The sequence below is a fragment of the Dasypus novemcinctus genome, chromosome X (genome assembly GCF_030445035.2).
Source record: "Dasypus novemcinctus isolate mDasNov1 chromosome X, mDasNov1.1.hap2, whole genome shotgun sequence".
Lineage (NCBI taxonomy): Eukaryota > Metazoa > Chordata > Mammalia > Cingulata > Dasypodidae > Dasypus > Dasypus novemcinctus.
The window spans coordinates 15,457,153-15,474,062 of record NC_080704.1 but is presented as its reverse complement, the minus strand read 5'-3'; the positions used below and the strand labels follow the sequence as shown (position 1 = coordinate 15,474,062).

At 46.2% G+C, this 16,910-nt stretch overlaps 1 protein-coding gene across 1 annotated transcript in view; it reads right to left on the bottom strand.

Moving 5' to 3' along the window:
- EGFL6 (EGF like domain multiple 6) overlaps positions 1-16,910 on the bottom strand; it is a 71,942-nt gene that overhangs the window by 30,214 nt on the left and 24,818 nt on the right. Inside the window, 4 exon segments of the mRNA XM_058291259.2 lie at positions 4,979-5,101; positions 7,680-7,814; positions 11,265-11,384; positions 14,100-14,219. Coding sequence (XP_058147242.1) covers positions 4,979-5,101; positions 7,680-7,814; positions 11,265-11,384; positions 14,100-14,219 — 498 coding nt within the window.

Here is a 16,910-nt window from a genome sequence, read left to right as displayed (position 1 = left end):
TTGCAGCTTCCGGCTGCTCCCTGTGCCCTGTCTTTGTCTGACTTTCTTTCTGCCTATAAAGGACTCCAGTTACCCAAATTAAAGCCCACTCTGATTCAGTGGGGCCACGCCTTCACTGAAGTCACATCTTGAAGAGAGCTTACTTACTCACCAGAATGTGGACTAAGACCAAGGACATGTCCAAACTGGGGTCCACAATTCAATCCCCTACAGCTGGGGAGCCAGAAATGAAGCCCAAGTCATCTGAGCCCAGAGGCAGTGCTCCTGGTCACTAACCTGTGTAGTTTCTTTTCCTAAAGTGACGATTGCTCTACTCCCCAAACGGGGTATTGCCAAAGTTTCAATTTTCTTAGAATGAAGTATAGCTGCCATCTAATTAAAGCCAAATTATCTAGGAGCATATTAGTAATACTCACATATATTGGAACAATAAAATACACACATCTACATTCAGTGTTTTCCTTTGGGTGCAGATGGTGTGCAATGTTAATCTACAAACTCCTCTTCTACAGTGCATTGTAGTGTCTAGACTTGCAAAACAATGAACTCACAATAAAAGTTGCTGTGTCGGTGCTATGTTGGTATAGAAGCTATCCATGTGCATACAAATATGTTTTGCAGCGTAACATTTTATAATGCTGAATACTAATTGGATGTGATTCTTCCATTTTTGTTTTTATGACTTTTCTATGCACCTAAGGGTGAAGTTTTGGCAATCCTTCTTTAAACAATGAAGGTAAGCCCTCGTTAAGGAGATCAATTTTTCAATTGAAACATGACTGTTTATCTTTACAGAGAATTAAAGCAAAATGAAAAAGGCTGGGCAAATACTGTAGTGAATGACCCAAAGTTAAGGTTTTTCCTTTAAATAAACATCCTAGTGAAAGACTTAACGTATAATTTAACTGCCAAATGAATAATAATAAAATGCACAACTTCCAGATATCAAATACAGCATGGTGATAAGTTTGAGATTTTGAAGAAGAAAGAAAAATTAATTTTATCCCCAAACATACTTCAAGTCAGATGGTCAAAGGAAGAGACAGTTTCTTGACATAAGAAGTGTTTGTGTTGATGTGGGGTTTACAATTTCAAAACACTGGGTTACAATATAGAAAAGAAGAGCTGCAAACAATTACCCAATTCCATGTTTAAAGATGTTGCCTTCATTTGGACATTAACAACATGTGAGGTTTGAAAGGTGTCAAACAACCAGGAAGAAAGATGATTCCAAGTTTACTCTCGGCTCTTCTTCCAGATCTCTTTGATTCTTAGGCCTGGGGGTGGGTGGGGGTCTGGGGAGGTGAGCTCCCCACTTCCCAAAACTGAGGCTTCTTTTTGGTATGCGCAGCCCTCTTGCATTTACCTTTACTTTCAGAGTAGAGAGTAGCTGGCTCTTAACAGAAGTACTGATTGAAACGATAATAATGGCAATAACTAATAACCACAGCTAAATTTACTGAGTGTCTACCACGTGCCCAGATGAGCTAAGCACTCTACCTCCATCATCTCATAGGAACCTCTGGGAGAAGCATTTGTCTCAGGGTGGGGTCTCCCCAAAGCCTGAGACAAGGATCTGGGATTCCTTGGAAGGTGATCCCAGAAGGCAGAAGGCAGAAGGCACACGGTGTGGGCAGTGAGATGGAAAACGAGAAAACCCAATGCATGGTACCTTAATGAGCAGGTTAGAGCTGTGGGCATCTGGGGCTCAATCCTGCTGGGGACGTATGTGAGACAATGCAGAACCCACCTCTGAGCTGTCCCACCCTGCCAAGGGGAAGTTGGGGAATTTATCCACTGATGCCCATTCCCCATTGCATGAGGGCTGTCCTTAGGGGACCTCACTTCCGGGTTGCACCTGCAGGGGATGAAGCAGACTTCTCGAGAAATTTCTGAGGCCACAAAGCAGAATGAGTCCCCTGCACCTGGACTAGGGATGTGAATGGAACCATCTGCCACAGCCTGGTTGACATGGGGAACTCCCACGGGCTGTGGCCTGGCCCGAAACAAGCACCTGCCACAGTACTGCCATGAGCTCTATTTTGGACAGGAGGAAACGGAGGCTTCGAGAGGTTACTAAACTTGCTACAGGGTGAAGCTAAGATTTAAATTTCTAACTCCTGAGTCTGACCTGCTGACCAACACATGACTCAGCCTGATACAGGCCAGACTGGAATATACATGTTCAAATTTGGTGGCATGAAGGAGCCTGGGGCATGGGTCTCCTGACCACTCACCCCATATGGAAAGTTGCTATTTTCTATCTCTTCTCTGGAGGCCTCCCAAGGTGTCTATGGAATCCCCACCGCCACTGACCCACCCCTACCTGGCTCTGCACACTCAGTCTCTTCCTCTCTCTGAATAAAGTTTCAGAAGGACCTCAGGGTGCAGTGGTTTGGAACTGTATGCTCCCCAGAAAAACATGTCCTTAAACTGGATCCATTCCTGTGAGTGTGAAGCCATTGTGACTAGGACCTTTTGATGAGGTTACCTCAGTTAAGGTGTGGCCCACCTCCATCAGGGTGGAGCTTAATTCTATTCCTGGAGTCTTTTATAAGCAGAAAGAAATTCAGACGGAGAGAAAGCCACAGGAACCAAGAAGCTGAAAATTCAATGGAACCTGGAAAAAAATGGAGAGGCTGCCATGTGCCTTGCCATGTGACAGAGGAGTCAAGGACCAAGGATTGCCAGCAGCCAGCTCCAGATTACCAGGCTTTGAGAAGAAAGCTTTGCCTTGATGATGCCTCGATTTGGACTTTCAATTAGCCTCAAAACTGTGGGCTAATAAATTCCCATTTTTTAAGCCAACCCATTGAACAGTATTTGCTTGAGCTGCCAAGGGAAATGAAAACACATGGGCACATCTACCCAGAGGGATAGAAACCACAGCCTCAAGTTGTTGGAGTCTGGGTAATAGTTAATCCAATCTCCAGCTCACCTAGTAATCCCTCCCAGAGCACCCTGCCTGAAAGTCTAAGGCAGTAGAATGGCCGTACTCTGGTGTTTCCTGCTCCACTGTTAGATATGTGGTGGCCACATTTAAGAGAGAATGACCCGCTGCTCTTAGGCTGCATCTGGGAGCCACTTTTATTGCACATTTCTTATATTACTGATAGGCACAATTTATGCTTCTCTAGATTGTTTTTTGCTGATTAAATGCTACCCAGTTCTTTTAGAATTTCTTCATAGAATTTGAGTTCCAGACTCATTTTCTTTGGTTACATTCTTTGGTTCTATTCCAGTAGACCTCAAGCACAGCCCACTGGCATACTGCGCTCCTCTTACAGGTACACTGCCAAATGTCTACCAAGGTATACAAAGTTGATTTTTGTTGTGGCTGATGGATATTCTGTTACAGCCATTTTTGACACCAGGACTATTGAGCAGAAGGGGGCGTGGGATGTGACAAAGGTCAGCGTAAAACCTACAGCCATATTTACTGGAACATGTGGGAACTCTGCGAAGGGGCACGTGAGAGAGTTGGATCATAGCAGCAAGCAAGTCAAGTCACCCAACGAGCCAGTGCTGAAAAGGACATGAACAGAGGAAGCAGCACAGATGACTTTGAGACACTGTAAGACATTGTTTTCCAGGGGAGCGATTGCACTAACAGTTGAGAACATGCATGGGCAGACATTCCTGGCGCACACTGTGATTTCTCTTCTCTTTCAGGGCACACAGCAGGATTATATCCTTCTTCCTCCCTTCAAGTTAGGCACTTACAGGCTGAATTAATTAGGAGCCAGTTTGTGACTGTCTAAGCTTCTTTCCCTGCTGCAACAAACCCTATGGCTTCAGGTTGATACTGGGGGGTCATAAGATGGCAGGGTCTTTCTAAGCCTGGGTCCCTCTGTGAATCTATTCAGAAGAAACCCCTGGCAGCTCTCTCTGGATAGAGCCCAAGTGAGAAGTAAACCTTCAGTGTTGCAGTAGCTGTTCATTGCAGTGACATTTAATTGCCATAGATTTGGTTTATAAATTCAAAGGTATAACACATAAACATTAAAGAGTTCACCAGCAAGAACAACGGGACTCTTTGCTCTGCATTTTAAAAAGTGAATCTGGGTTTGAGGATGACAGAAAATGATACCAGCTTATCAGCCTTTGTTTTTGGCTGAGCATTCTAAAAAACTCTTGATTCACATGGTTATAAAGCCTTTGTGGGGAAGCGGATGTGGCTCAATGGACAGAGTGTCCGCCTACCATATAGGAGGTCCAGGGTTCGAACCCAGGGTCTCCTGGCCCATGTGGTGAGCTGGTCCACACATAGTGCTGCCACGCACAAAGAGTGCCATGCCACGCAGGGATGTCCCCTGTGTAGGGGAACCCCACGCACAAGGAGTGCACCCTGCAAGGAGAGCCGCCCCGTGTGAAAAAAGCGCAGCCCACCCAGGAGTGGCACTGTACACACGGAGAGCTGACACAGCAAGATGACACAAAAAAAAGAGACACAGATTCCCCGTGCCACCAAGAATGCAAACGGACACAGAAGAACACACAGTGAATGGACACAGAGAGCAGACAATGGGGGGGGAGGGGAGAGAAATAAATAAAATAAATCTTTAAAAAAAAAAGTATGCCATATTTAAAGAAAAAAAGGCCTTTGTGGTTTTAAGCCACTGCCATTGTAGGATTGCTTGTTACTGCATCATAACCTAGCCTATCTGACAGATACATATGCTTAGGGTCTTTTGTCCTTAAGTCTTATTTTCAGTATTTTAAAGCACATGTGACAAGAAAAATATTAAGAACTGTTGTCGTTCTTTAAGTTTCCTGCCTTAAACTTCAGTGAGTGTTGGAGATGCAATCCTATTTAGCAAAGGATACAGAGTTGAGGCAAAGTCCAGTTAAATCCAAACACTGCACGCACATGCACATACACACACACCACATACATAAAGAAATAAAGGGAGGAAGGAGATATGGAGAGAATGCTTTATTTGGAATAGCTAAGATGCCATGACCAAATGGTACTCACGAGAACACTGAAGTCCATTGCCTTTATAGCCCTGCTTGCATTTACACTTGAAGGATCCTTGAGTATTAAGGCAATTGGCATGGTGGTGGCAGGTATGGGTTTTCCCAGCACATTCATTTATATCTAAAAATTGGGAACATTCCAGTGAACAACTTTGTGGTAGCACAGCTTGCCAAAAGACTATCCCTTACTGACGAGCAATTCCAGGGCCAATTACTCAACACCCCCAAAAGACCAAGCATTGCCTGAGAAGAGTGTTCAAAGTACCATGTTGGCAGAGAGCCTTAGCTTTGCCTGATGCTTGGTAGTACGTAAGGAGTGTGCCTGCAGCTCACCTCCCCCACAGAAACTTCCATCCCCTGCTTATCGATGCAATTGCAATCTGTAAGCTATTTAGGTTTTTTCCCCCTGAACTTTTTCATCCTGATTTAGAACAAAAAAACAGTATAAGAAAATTAATTCTGTATTTGGAAGGGCTCCAAACTCCTAACAAATCAAAGGACAAAATATGTTAGGAACTACTGTCAGCATCTGAACATATAAGCACAAGCATTTTGTTCACAGCCTGACAGGAGCATGGGTTAGGCTGGTCTGAGCTTGTCCTTGGATTTAGACTTGGAAAGTCTGCTGACTTCTACCCAAGTGAGAGGTTCATGAACCCTAGTCTCCATCTCACTTTCTATCTATGCACTTGCAGGCAGAGGCAGACAAAATCGCCCATTGTTCTACTTTAGGCGCAAAGGGAGCTCAGATGCAAAACCTTAATCAATTTTAAAATCAGAAAGATTTGTGTTCTTTCAAAGCTCTCCGTGTGAATCCCTGCCCTGTCCAGTGGAACCTTTCTTTAGGTATCAGGCGACAGGATTATGTGCTTGTAACAGCATCGTTGGCTGTCAGGGCAGATGGGCCTTCGGCAGGCCATGGAGTCCAACCCTGCCTCTAGCTGTGGGGTCCTAAGGACACATGGATTTTACAAGTCTGTCTGTAATGGTTGGACTCCCCTTTGGTACACACGTTAGGTGAAGAGGAATTTATAGGCAGCCAGGATTTCCCTTCACCATGGACCCCATCCTACGTTATGGTATCAGGGGCAAAGGGAATGCATCGCAGGCTCCCTAAATACCCCACTTCACTTACTCATTGAGACCTGGAATCCCTTTACTCATGGAGACAGGAGTTTAATTCACACAGATGAGGCCGATAGCTGACTGGTACCAGAATCTTATCAGGGTGGTTTTGGGGATGGTGGACACTGAACATTTTCAGGGGATTTGGAGCTTGAACTCTGAAAGGGAGAGAGGAGAGATGGAAGGGCATTTGCCTTCCTCTCCCTCGCAGAAACTATTAGAACAGGTCACTCATTAAGAGTAGGTAGGCAGGGAAGCGGACTTGGCCCAGTGGTTAGGGCATCCATCTACCACATGGGAGGTCCGCGGTTCAAACCCCAGGCCTCCTTGACCCATGTGGAGCTGGCCCATGCGCAGTGCTGATGCACGCAAGGAGTGCCGTGCCATGCAGGGGTATCCCCCATGTAGGGGAGCCCCACGCGCAAGGAGTGCGCCTCATAAGGAGAGCCGCCCAGCACGAAAGAAAGTGCAGCCTGCCCAGGAATGGTGTCGCCCACACGGAGAGCTGACATAGCAAGATGACGCAACAAAAAGAAACACAGATTCCCGTGCCACTGACAACAACAGAAGCGGACAAAGAAGAAGATGCAGCAAATAGACACAGAGAACAGACAACTGTGGTGGGGGGAGAAGGGGAGAGAAATAAATAAATAAATAAAGAGTAGATAGCCTCATTATTTTTGTTTTTATAAAAAATGGAATACTGCTTAATCGTTCTTATTTTTAAATGTGCACCTGAAGACAGGACCAAAAATACAAATGAAACAAAACAAAACAAATGACAACCAAACAAAAAAACAAAATCCCTCAAAAAACACCTCAAGATAGTTTGCCTCCCCCAAAAACAGCTACACAGACTGACACTCTTTACTTTAAATCTTTATTGACCTGACTTCATGCAATTCATGTCATCAGGATTCCCTAAATGCTGTTTAAAAATAGGACTTTTGGGAAACGGATGTGGCTCAACCAACTGGGCTCCTGTCTACCATATAGGAGGTCCAGGGTTCGATGCCCAGGGCCTCCTGGTGAGGGCAAGCTGGCCCACGTGGCGAGCAGGCCCACGTGGAGTGCTGGCCCATGCTGGAATGATGCCCCACAGAGGACTGCCCCCCTGCATGCGAATGCCACCCAGAGTGGGAAAGCCACCCCGTGGAGGAGTGCTGACCGACACTGATAGCTGGCATAGCAAGATAACATGAGAGACACAGAGGAGAGAAAATAAGAAGACATAGCAGAACAAGGAGCTGAGGTAACACAAGAGAGTAATCACCTCTCTTCTACTCTGGAAGGTCCCAAGATTGGTTCCTGGAGCTGCCTAATGAGAAAAACAAGCAGACACAGAAGAACACACAGCGAATGGACACAGAGAGCAGACAACTGGGGGAATGGGGGAGGGAGAAATAAATAAAATAAATCTTAAACAATATATATGACTTTTATGTGGTGTTAAGGTAGTCATATATACAGCAGAATGTTCAACCAACAGATTGAATTGACATCAAGTATCTGTAGAGAAAGCCTCCAGGCTTGGTACAGGAAGGAAAACAGGAAAAGGGGCACCCAAGTCTTACCTACACAGTCATATTGCCCACTGATATACTGCAGTTCGAAACCAACATGGCATTTGCAATAGTAGCTTCCAAATGTGTTCACACATCTTCGATTGTAGGGGCAGATGGCTTTACCAGAGGCACATTCGTCAATATCTAGAGCACAGAACCATAAGATGTTGGTGACAGTGAGAAAAGTGCTCCCTTCCCTTAACATACACACACGCACACACACACACACACGTAGTTTTTCAGTCTGGTCATTCTAGTGCCACTGTATCTCAATGAAGTGTTCTCAATCCCCCCTGGGCACACTCATAGTTCTTCCTTTAATGTATTAACATCGCTTCATATATCTTCTTTTAGAGGGGTCACCTCACTGGAATGTCACTGCTTGTATTCACACCTTTTCTCCTATTAGACCCCTGCTCCTCTGGGGTGAGGACAGGCTGTCTGGCACATGGTACCTATATTAAAGGTTGCTGGGTGAATAAATATTTCTTCCAGCTCTGTATATATAACATATACAAATTCTGAAGACAGAGTCAGAGAGCTAAACCATAAGCAAACCAAATACACAAATACTTAAAACATTGCTGTTGCTGTTTATAAAACGAATGATTTCCTCAGCAAGCTCCTCCAAGGCTCCTGCAATATCAGCTCAAATAATAGAAATGTGGTTAGCACTGAAATTTCTAGGAAAGCACTTCTATATCAGTTGTTAATCAAGTGAAATGCTGTAATGAGGCAACTTGAGCAAACAACAGGCATCACTCCTCCTCTAAGCTCAGGAGTCATGTTGTAGGGGCTCGACTGCTATGTCGACCCAACCATTAAAATCCAGGCTTTACTGGCACAGGTGGAGCCCAGTGGTCAAGCACGTGCTTTGTATGTACGAGGTCCCGGGTTCAATTTCTGGTATCTCTCCCCAAAATTTAAAAGCTAAAAAAAAAAAAAAAGAATCAATAAAAGCCAGGCTTTCTCGTAATTTTCAAATGTCAGATCAAATAGGTGCCATGATGGCATTTTGGACCTCTGGTGAACATGCAGGTTGGTGCTGGTTTACCATGCCCCCTTGCATTCTTGTCATAAATACGTGTTGGACTGGAGAAAAGTATATTTTGGCGATCCCTTGCAGGCAACCTCATCTTTCCCTTCCAATAAACATGGTACTCGCCAAATCTAAGAGCTGGGCAGAAATGTGGACTCAGTTTGGTCCATATAAATCTTATACTAAAGAGTAGCATACCTTGCCATATAAATCTTACTATACTAAAGAGTAGGAAATCCCATGAATCTAATTAAATCTTCTTTTTTAAAGACTTATTTATTTATTTCTCTCCCCTCCTGCCCCCCCCCCCCCCCGTTGTCTGTTCTCTGTGTCTATTTGCTGCGTCTTCTTTGTCCACTTCTGTTGTTATCAGCGGCACGGGAATCTGTGTTTCTTTTTGTTGCATCATCTTGTTGTGTCAGCTCTCTGTGTGTGTGGGGCCATTCCTGGGCAGGCTGCACTTTCTTTCACACTGGGCGACTCTCCTTATGGGGCACGCTCCTTGTGCGTGGGGCTCCCCTATGCGGGGACACCCCTGCGTGGCAGGGCACTCCTTGCGTGCATCAGCACTGCGCATGGGCCAGCTCCACATGGGTCAAGGAGGCCCGGGGTTTGAACTGCGGACCTCCCATGTGGTAGACGGACGCCCTAACCACTGGGCCAAGTCCGCTTCCCTAATTAAATCTTTGATGACTCTTACAGGGTAAAGACAAGATTTTAATTTACATGGATATATTTTTTAAAGTGTTTAACTGGTTTAGAATCTATGGCTGAGCTTTCCAAATGTAGTTGATCAAGGTATGTACAGTTCAGATAATCAATTCAACATCTGGAAGGGAAAATATTTCGATTGCAGTGAAGACATCAGAATATTAAATCACACTGGTATTCACGTTTGTAAATTAAAAAAGATTAAGATCTCTCTCTGAATGGTTTGGCATCCCTTACTAATGGTTTCTGCTCACTTGCTCTAAATATTACGTATATTCAGTGCAATATAACTAAGTCCCATGACTATATATAACTTGATGGTAGAGCGGAATTCCAATCCTTAAAGGAACCAGGGCATAAAGCGCGCGCTGTGTTGAATTGGTCACTGTGGGGCCCCGCCCACACCCCTTGTCTCCACCCTGCCAAAGGCTGCCTGCTGCACCTGAGGCTCTGCCTCAGCGCCCACCCAGGCAAGCCAGGAGAGCTGGGGGATTCATGCCCAGGAGCAGCCTCCATCAATGAAGAGCAGAAGTTGGTGCCCTTGCCCCAGAGGGACCACTTGGAGGCAGCCACCCCGGTCTCCCAGGGGTACCTATAGTTCCTTGAACCTGCTCGTTGAACTCCCTCTACATTGGTTGCCTTCCCTTTCCTTCCCTGGGTCACTTTCCTACTTCAATCAGTTTCCCTAGGATCACCTCCCAAATAAACCACTCGCTCTTAAACCCTTGCCTCAGGGTCTGTGGGAGCCAAAGCTAAGACACCCAATTAGACAAGGGAGAGAAAGAGGCCAGAGTTCAAAGGCATCGATTTGAATAAAAAGAATACTATAAATGAAGGCTTTATCTGCTCCTTTAATATAATTGATTTGATCTCATTTTCTCGAAGAAGAATTGGCTATGGAATACTTAGTTCACGTGATTTCCAGCAAGCTTTAAAGACAACGTGAAATTATTTATATGCTAACTAAAACCGTGTAGAAGGTAGATATTATTTTCAATAATCTTACATTTTAAAAAATAAGTAAATCTATTTTTCCAGGCGAATATTAGCTAGAGCCCAGAGTAAAGGCCAAGGGCCCCCAGGAGCATGCTCATTGAGTGACAAGAAGCGTAATCATAGGGAAAACGGACTTTGGCCCAGTGGTTAGGGCGTCCGTCTACCACGTGGGAGGTCCGCGGTTCAAGCCCCGGGCCTCCTTGACCCGTGTGGAGCTGGCCCATGCGCAGTGCTGATGCGCGCAAGGAGTGCAGTGCCACACAGGGGTGTCCCCCGCGTAGGGGAGCCCCACGCGCAAGGAGTGCACCCATAAGGAGAGCCGCCCAGCGCGAAGGAGGGAGCAGCCTGCTGAGGAATGGCGCCGCCCACACTTCCCGAGCCACTGATGACAACAGAAGCGGACAAAGAAACAAGACGCAGCAAAAAGACACAGAAAACAGACAACCGGGGGAGGGGAGGGGAATTAAATAAATAAAAATAAATCTTTAAAAAAAAAAAAAAAAAAGAAGCGTAATCATGGAGTCTCTAGTGCATGGTGATTGAAGTAAAATGTGCTAGGTAGACAGACAGAAATAAAACCAACCACCTTTCTCCTTTTTTCACTAAGGCATTAGGCAATCCAAAATAATAGAAAAGTGTCCTTCCCAGCACCCAAATTGTGTCTAGAGCATGTTTGGCTAAAAAAGGTCATCTCAGAAATGGGCAAAAACCTGTCCTTTTAGGAGCTTGCAATGACTGCTCAAAATGCAGGTTCTGAGGGATGAAGAGGAAGAATTCAGTAAAGGAGCGGGGGAGGAGGGAAGGTCAGGGGCCGAGGTGAGAAGTCAAGGTGATTCCTGCTGCTCTACCTGTACAGGCTCTTCCATTTGGGGCCAAATGGAGTCCTGGGGACGGACACAGACACCGTGGCCCTTCCGCCGTGTCCTCACAGCCGTACTGGCAGTTCCTCATGGCACACGTCCTGGAGTCTGAAAGAGCAGGCCACGATTACCCTTTTCCTCCTGAGAGGCTAAAGCAGTGCTTCCTGAGAAACTGTCTCCAAATCCCGGGTCATTCCATGTAACTGGTGGAATGGCAATGCGGGATAAGCACCACAGTTTGAATCCAAAAGGGAGAGCCAAAGGGACCCCAAGCTATGTAGGGCAGGGGTGGTCAACTGGCGGCTGTGGGCTGAATCCCATCCATGGTCTGTTCTGTTGGCCAAGGCATGAAAGTTGACTGTCTTTAGGTAAGGCAAGCACCCCTCAGCTACTCAAGTCTCTCTCTTGCATGTGACCTAATCACTCGACTGGCCTCTAGAGGTTGAAACACAACCTCTGATATCAACCCCTGATACAGATTATTAGCCCAAGGAATCAGGGTAAAGAAGTCCATTCTAGAGTCTTTCCATGGATACCTAGCTCTGCCAGAGTCCTCCCAGTCATAGGACTTGGTCTTCAGATGCCTATATTAAAAACAGGTAGCAAATCAACTGATCAACTGCCTGAAATCCATTCTGCTCCCCCCCCCCCTCTTTTTTTGCCACTTCCCACCACTGAGGCTGGAAAGCCAGATATTTGTCTTCTTCCCAGCTTCCCCTGTAGCACGGAGTGGTCAAAGAGATAGAGAGACAGGTCCACTGGAGGGAGTGAGGCTTCTGGTAAAGAGTTTGCTTCATGACAAAAGGAACAGGCATGAAAGAGGCCTTCATTGGCATCATCCCTTCTCCCTTAATCTTACCTACCTAGAATGCATGCAGGATATCTGGAGCTGGGGTAGCCATGTTGTGACCGGGAGACCACAAGCAGGAGAAAGGAACCAACGCTCTGAGGATGGCAGAGGCTGAGTCCTTGCTGAGCTGCTCTGGAACTGCATGCCTCCAGCTCTTTTTGTTGTTAAGTGGGATAATATAGTTGGATTTTTCTGTCACTAGCTGCGGAATATATCCTACTTACTAAGTGCATTTCCTTAGAGGTGACCAGCTTGTGTGGCTCAGAAGACCCTGGGGATTAAAATGCTGAATTGTTTCCAGTCCAGTGTCCACTACAGGGGAGTGTGGTGAACATACTCTCTCCATCCACCTCCCTCCGTCATCTGCCAATCACCCAGCTGGACAAGGGGCCAGGGCCAGGAAATTCAGCATCCAGTGGAGAAGTCCAAGACCACCTGGATACTTCTTTGAGCTACAGACAAGGAGGCATGGACAGCCCCTACAGATACAGAGGCAGACAACGAGAGTGTGGAGGACCCAAGTCGAGGAAATGTAACAAACACCTACTCGTGGTTATCCTTCTAGCTTATTCTCTTCTCTTCATATTTTTTTCTTTAAAAAGGAATCTTTAAATTTTACCTAATTCTATCTTTCCATTTAGGGCAGATTATCTTTTTGGGGACTGATGACGCATTCATGGAATGTTCCAGAGACATCCATTAGCATAAACGTTTTTAAAACTTTCAAGTAATTACTAGAAAAGCCTGGATAGTGGCTCCCTTTGGGGGGAAGGAGGAGGTTCTAGCAAAGTTCTGTTTGCCGGTGATTACAAGGGTGCTCGCCTTATAAGAAGTCATTGTGCTCTGTATGCGTTTTGTGTGGGTTTCTGCTTAATTTATAATAAGGATTTCTAAAAAGATCCTTCAAACACCTGCTTTATCTCTTACGATAGCTTGCAAATGGAGGATCCGGGGGTCTAGTGATGTGGGGGCACTCTGCCAAGAAGGGACAGAGGGAGGAGGAGCCAGGGCAGCAGCAAACTGCATCCTAGCCAAGATTTTATGAGTGCAGGGAAGTCCAGGATGGGCCTGAGGTCCACCCGACTCTGCAACCAAAGGACGCTGGCAGAAAGCTCTGGGCTCCTTGGGGGCTGCCGGGGAAGGAAGCAAAGAGAGATGGGGAGGGAGGTCAGGGGAGGCAGGCAGGGAATGTGGAGTTGCCTTTCAGCTGCAATATAAAACCTGAAAAGCCTTCCCTCTCCATAACTGAATGGCTATAGACTCTTACCCTCCCACAGGACATGGCCTTTTCCTGATCACAGAAGGGCTTTTCTGTTCAGGAATGTATTTCCAACAGGAGCCTCCAATTGTCAGGTCCGGGGCAAGGGGCATGAGAAAGGTGGCTGGTGGGAAGAACTGATGTCCCTCGGTAGACTTTTTCACCTCCTTAAACCAATATGCTGATTTTGCTCAGTATGCTTACTTTCAGGAAGAAACCCAATGCATCCCTGATATAAAAAAATATATATATATCACCTGAAAGTTTATAACATATTATAATATTGTATTTTCAAATATATATATTTTATACCGTCCCCAGTGTAGTCATTTTAAAAGTTCAGTGCCCAGAATAGGCAACTCCAGAGAGACACAGAGCAAATGAGCTGGGGAAGGGGCATGGGGCCCAACTGCTGATGGCCACGGGCTTCCCTCTGGGGCTGATGAAAATGTTCTGGAGCTTGACAGAGGTGATGGCTGCACAACACTGTGAAGGTACTGAACACCACTGAGTGGCACATGTGGAAACGGGGCTGTTCCCGCTGTGTCTTTTGCTACACCCACCCACACAAAAGTAGATGGCCAAACATATTTTCGTTTGGGGTGACTCGAAGAGATCTTTCAAAAATGACTCACGGCAACATTTTCCCAAGCATCGAACAGCAAAAGCCAAACCACAAACACAGACCAAGGCCGGCCTGGATGTGGAGACTTACTGGCACAGGTGGCGTCCGGCATCAGCATGTAGCCACTGAGGCAGAAGCACTTGTAGCTGCCGGGCATGTTCACACATCTGTGGGGGCAGGGCCGCGGCTGTAAGCCACACTCATTCACATCTGCCGGGATGGGGAGAAAACAGAGAAAGGTCACCTGAATTGGGAAACACCCCGGGGGGTGGGGGAGATACTAGATCTCCATACTGGAAAGAACAACTGAGTTGGCTTCCCCGGACCCCACCCTTGGGGCACTGATGCTCCATTTTGAAGGGCTGGAGGAGGGGGTGATGCAGGACAAATAGAATTATATGCTGTTGGAAGGAATGTATGTTTGTGCAATCATTTTGGAAAGTTGTCTGGCAGGATCTACTGAAGCTAGAAATCTACCTACCCATGACCTAGCATATATGCTCACCGAAAGAGGTGGGCTAAAATGATCTCAGAAGCACTATTCATAGTAGTCCCAAACTGGAAATAATTCAAACATCTCTCAGTGGAAGGATGGATGAATAAATGATTTGTATATTCACACAGTGGAACACTATACAGTAAAGAGAATGAACAAACTACAGTGACACACAAAATGGATGAATCTCACAAACATGATATTGAGCAGGGGTAGCTGGATACATATTGTATGCTTCCATCTAAATGAAGTTCAAAACCAGGTACAACTAATCTGTAGAGTTAGCAGTCAAGATATGGTTCCTGTGGGGGCTGGGGAGAGGGAATGATGGGGGTGAGCGGCTGGAAGGGAGAGTGAGGGATCTTCTAGAGGGCTCTGGAGCTTCTGTTTCTTGATCTAGATATTGGTTAAATGGTGTTAAGCTTGTGAAAATTCACTGAACTGTACATTTCTGAGATATGTACTGTTCTGTGAGTACAGTCTGTCAATACAAAAGGTAGAAACTTACAATTTAGATATTTCTGCCTTTAATGACATCCCAAGTGACCTATGACAAATGCCAACAGCACAGCCTCCTTTCAAGGAGGTGATTATCTTAGGTGGGCCCTATAGTGGCTGAACTGTCCCGGCTCACACCCTTCTAGAAGAGGCCGTGCCAGGCAGCTCTTGATGGTGACACTGTAAGGCTGTATTTAATCCTATGTAAAGATATTCACAGGATAGCAATAAGTGAAAAAAGAAGGCTGCAAAACAATGTGTACAGTTTGAACCCAAAATTATAAAAAAACAGAACTACATTTTTAAAAAAGCCTTTGAGGATATGCTCTAAATTCCAATTACGGTTATTTCCAATTATGGTTATTTTATATATATATAAACATTAAGAATGAACCACTTTGTATTAAAATAAAAAAATGATCCAGAAGGAAAAGAAAACTTTGAAAGGGATCCTGGATAGATGGTTTTTGTCTTTGGAAAGGTGATTGCATTGGGCCTCACCCTTAACTCCCCCAAGGAAGATATGGAGAGGAGAAAACCGCTGAAGTCCAACTGAGACCAAGATTCAGCCCACCGACAGGTCAAGAGTAGGTGCTTGAATATAAAGAAATGGCTGCTTTGGCCTCTGAAAGGATCCTTAAATGGGGATTTTCCAACGCCCTAGGTGGAGGTTTGAGATCCCCCTCTCCCCTACCATCTCCCTCACAGATCCCAACCATTCCACAGGGGGGATGGGAAAGTGCTGGTGGGACCTAACAGGAAACCCAGAGACACCTAGGGCTCGGTGTGAACTCGGCACTGGAGGAGGCTCCTGGGTTTCATGGAAGGAGTGATCTGGGGAGAGGCATGAGTTGAAGGCTGACGCCTGTGATGAACTTTGGTCAGCTGCCACTGGGCAAAGAGGCTGGGGGAGGACAGGCAACCCTGAAACTGGAGCCAACTGGGCCTCTCCCTCACGGTTCATATTTTCCCGGGACTTGAAAACGAGCCTGAAAAAGAACTCTACTGCAAATCTCTTTGAGAAGGTATCTTGGTACTGAATCCAAAACATATGGAAAAACACGTTTTCTGGCATGACATCCTGGGTAAGGGATACAGCTGGATTATTACTTAGGAGAGCAGGCTTCTGGCCGTACCCCGCTCAAGCACTTGGACTTGGCTCTGGCCTCCAAGCCGGGGGTGGGCTAGCGAGGATGGGTCTGTGAAGCTGCAGGGGTGGCGGCTCAGAGAAAGGCTACTTCAGAGTCTGCAGTTAACCTCAGGGCTTGACCACAAGGGCTAGCAGCGTGGCCTGGGTGCCTGCCCTTCTCGAAAATGCCACTGGCCTTTCTCCTAGCAACCTGGCAGCTTTCTGAAGGGCGGGAGAATTTGATTTGCCGCTCTCCGCTCAACTTCACTAGAGGGCTCAGGTTGCTTTCTTATTTTTGCAGGGTTCCTTGTGGCAGGGTTTTGGGGCCTGAGTGCTGTTGATGTCTCAGTCAGACCATTCTTTGTTGGGGGCTGCCCTGTGCACTGGAGGCTGTGCAGCAGCGTCCCTGGCCTTGACCTACTAGATGGCAGGAGCCACCCCCAGGCATGACAACCAAAAAGGTCCCCAGATATTGCCAAGAGTCCCCTGGAGGAGCAAAATCACTTGAGTTGAGAACTGCTGATCCATAGCCAAGACCAGACCCCTTACTCCAATGAGGGGTTTTGAGTCATCATAATATTGCGAGCAGGGTTTCTCAACCTCAGCAGTATCGGCATGTGGGCACAAACATTCTTTGCTGTAGGATGTTTAGCAGTGTCCCCCACTCTGCCCACTAGATGCCAGTAGCACCCCCACCAAATGTCTCCAGATATTACCAGATGGCCCCTGGGGTAAGGTTGCCTGAGTCAGTAAATGAATATACAGGACAACCAATTAA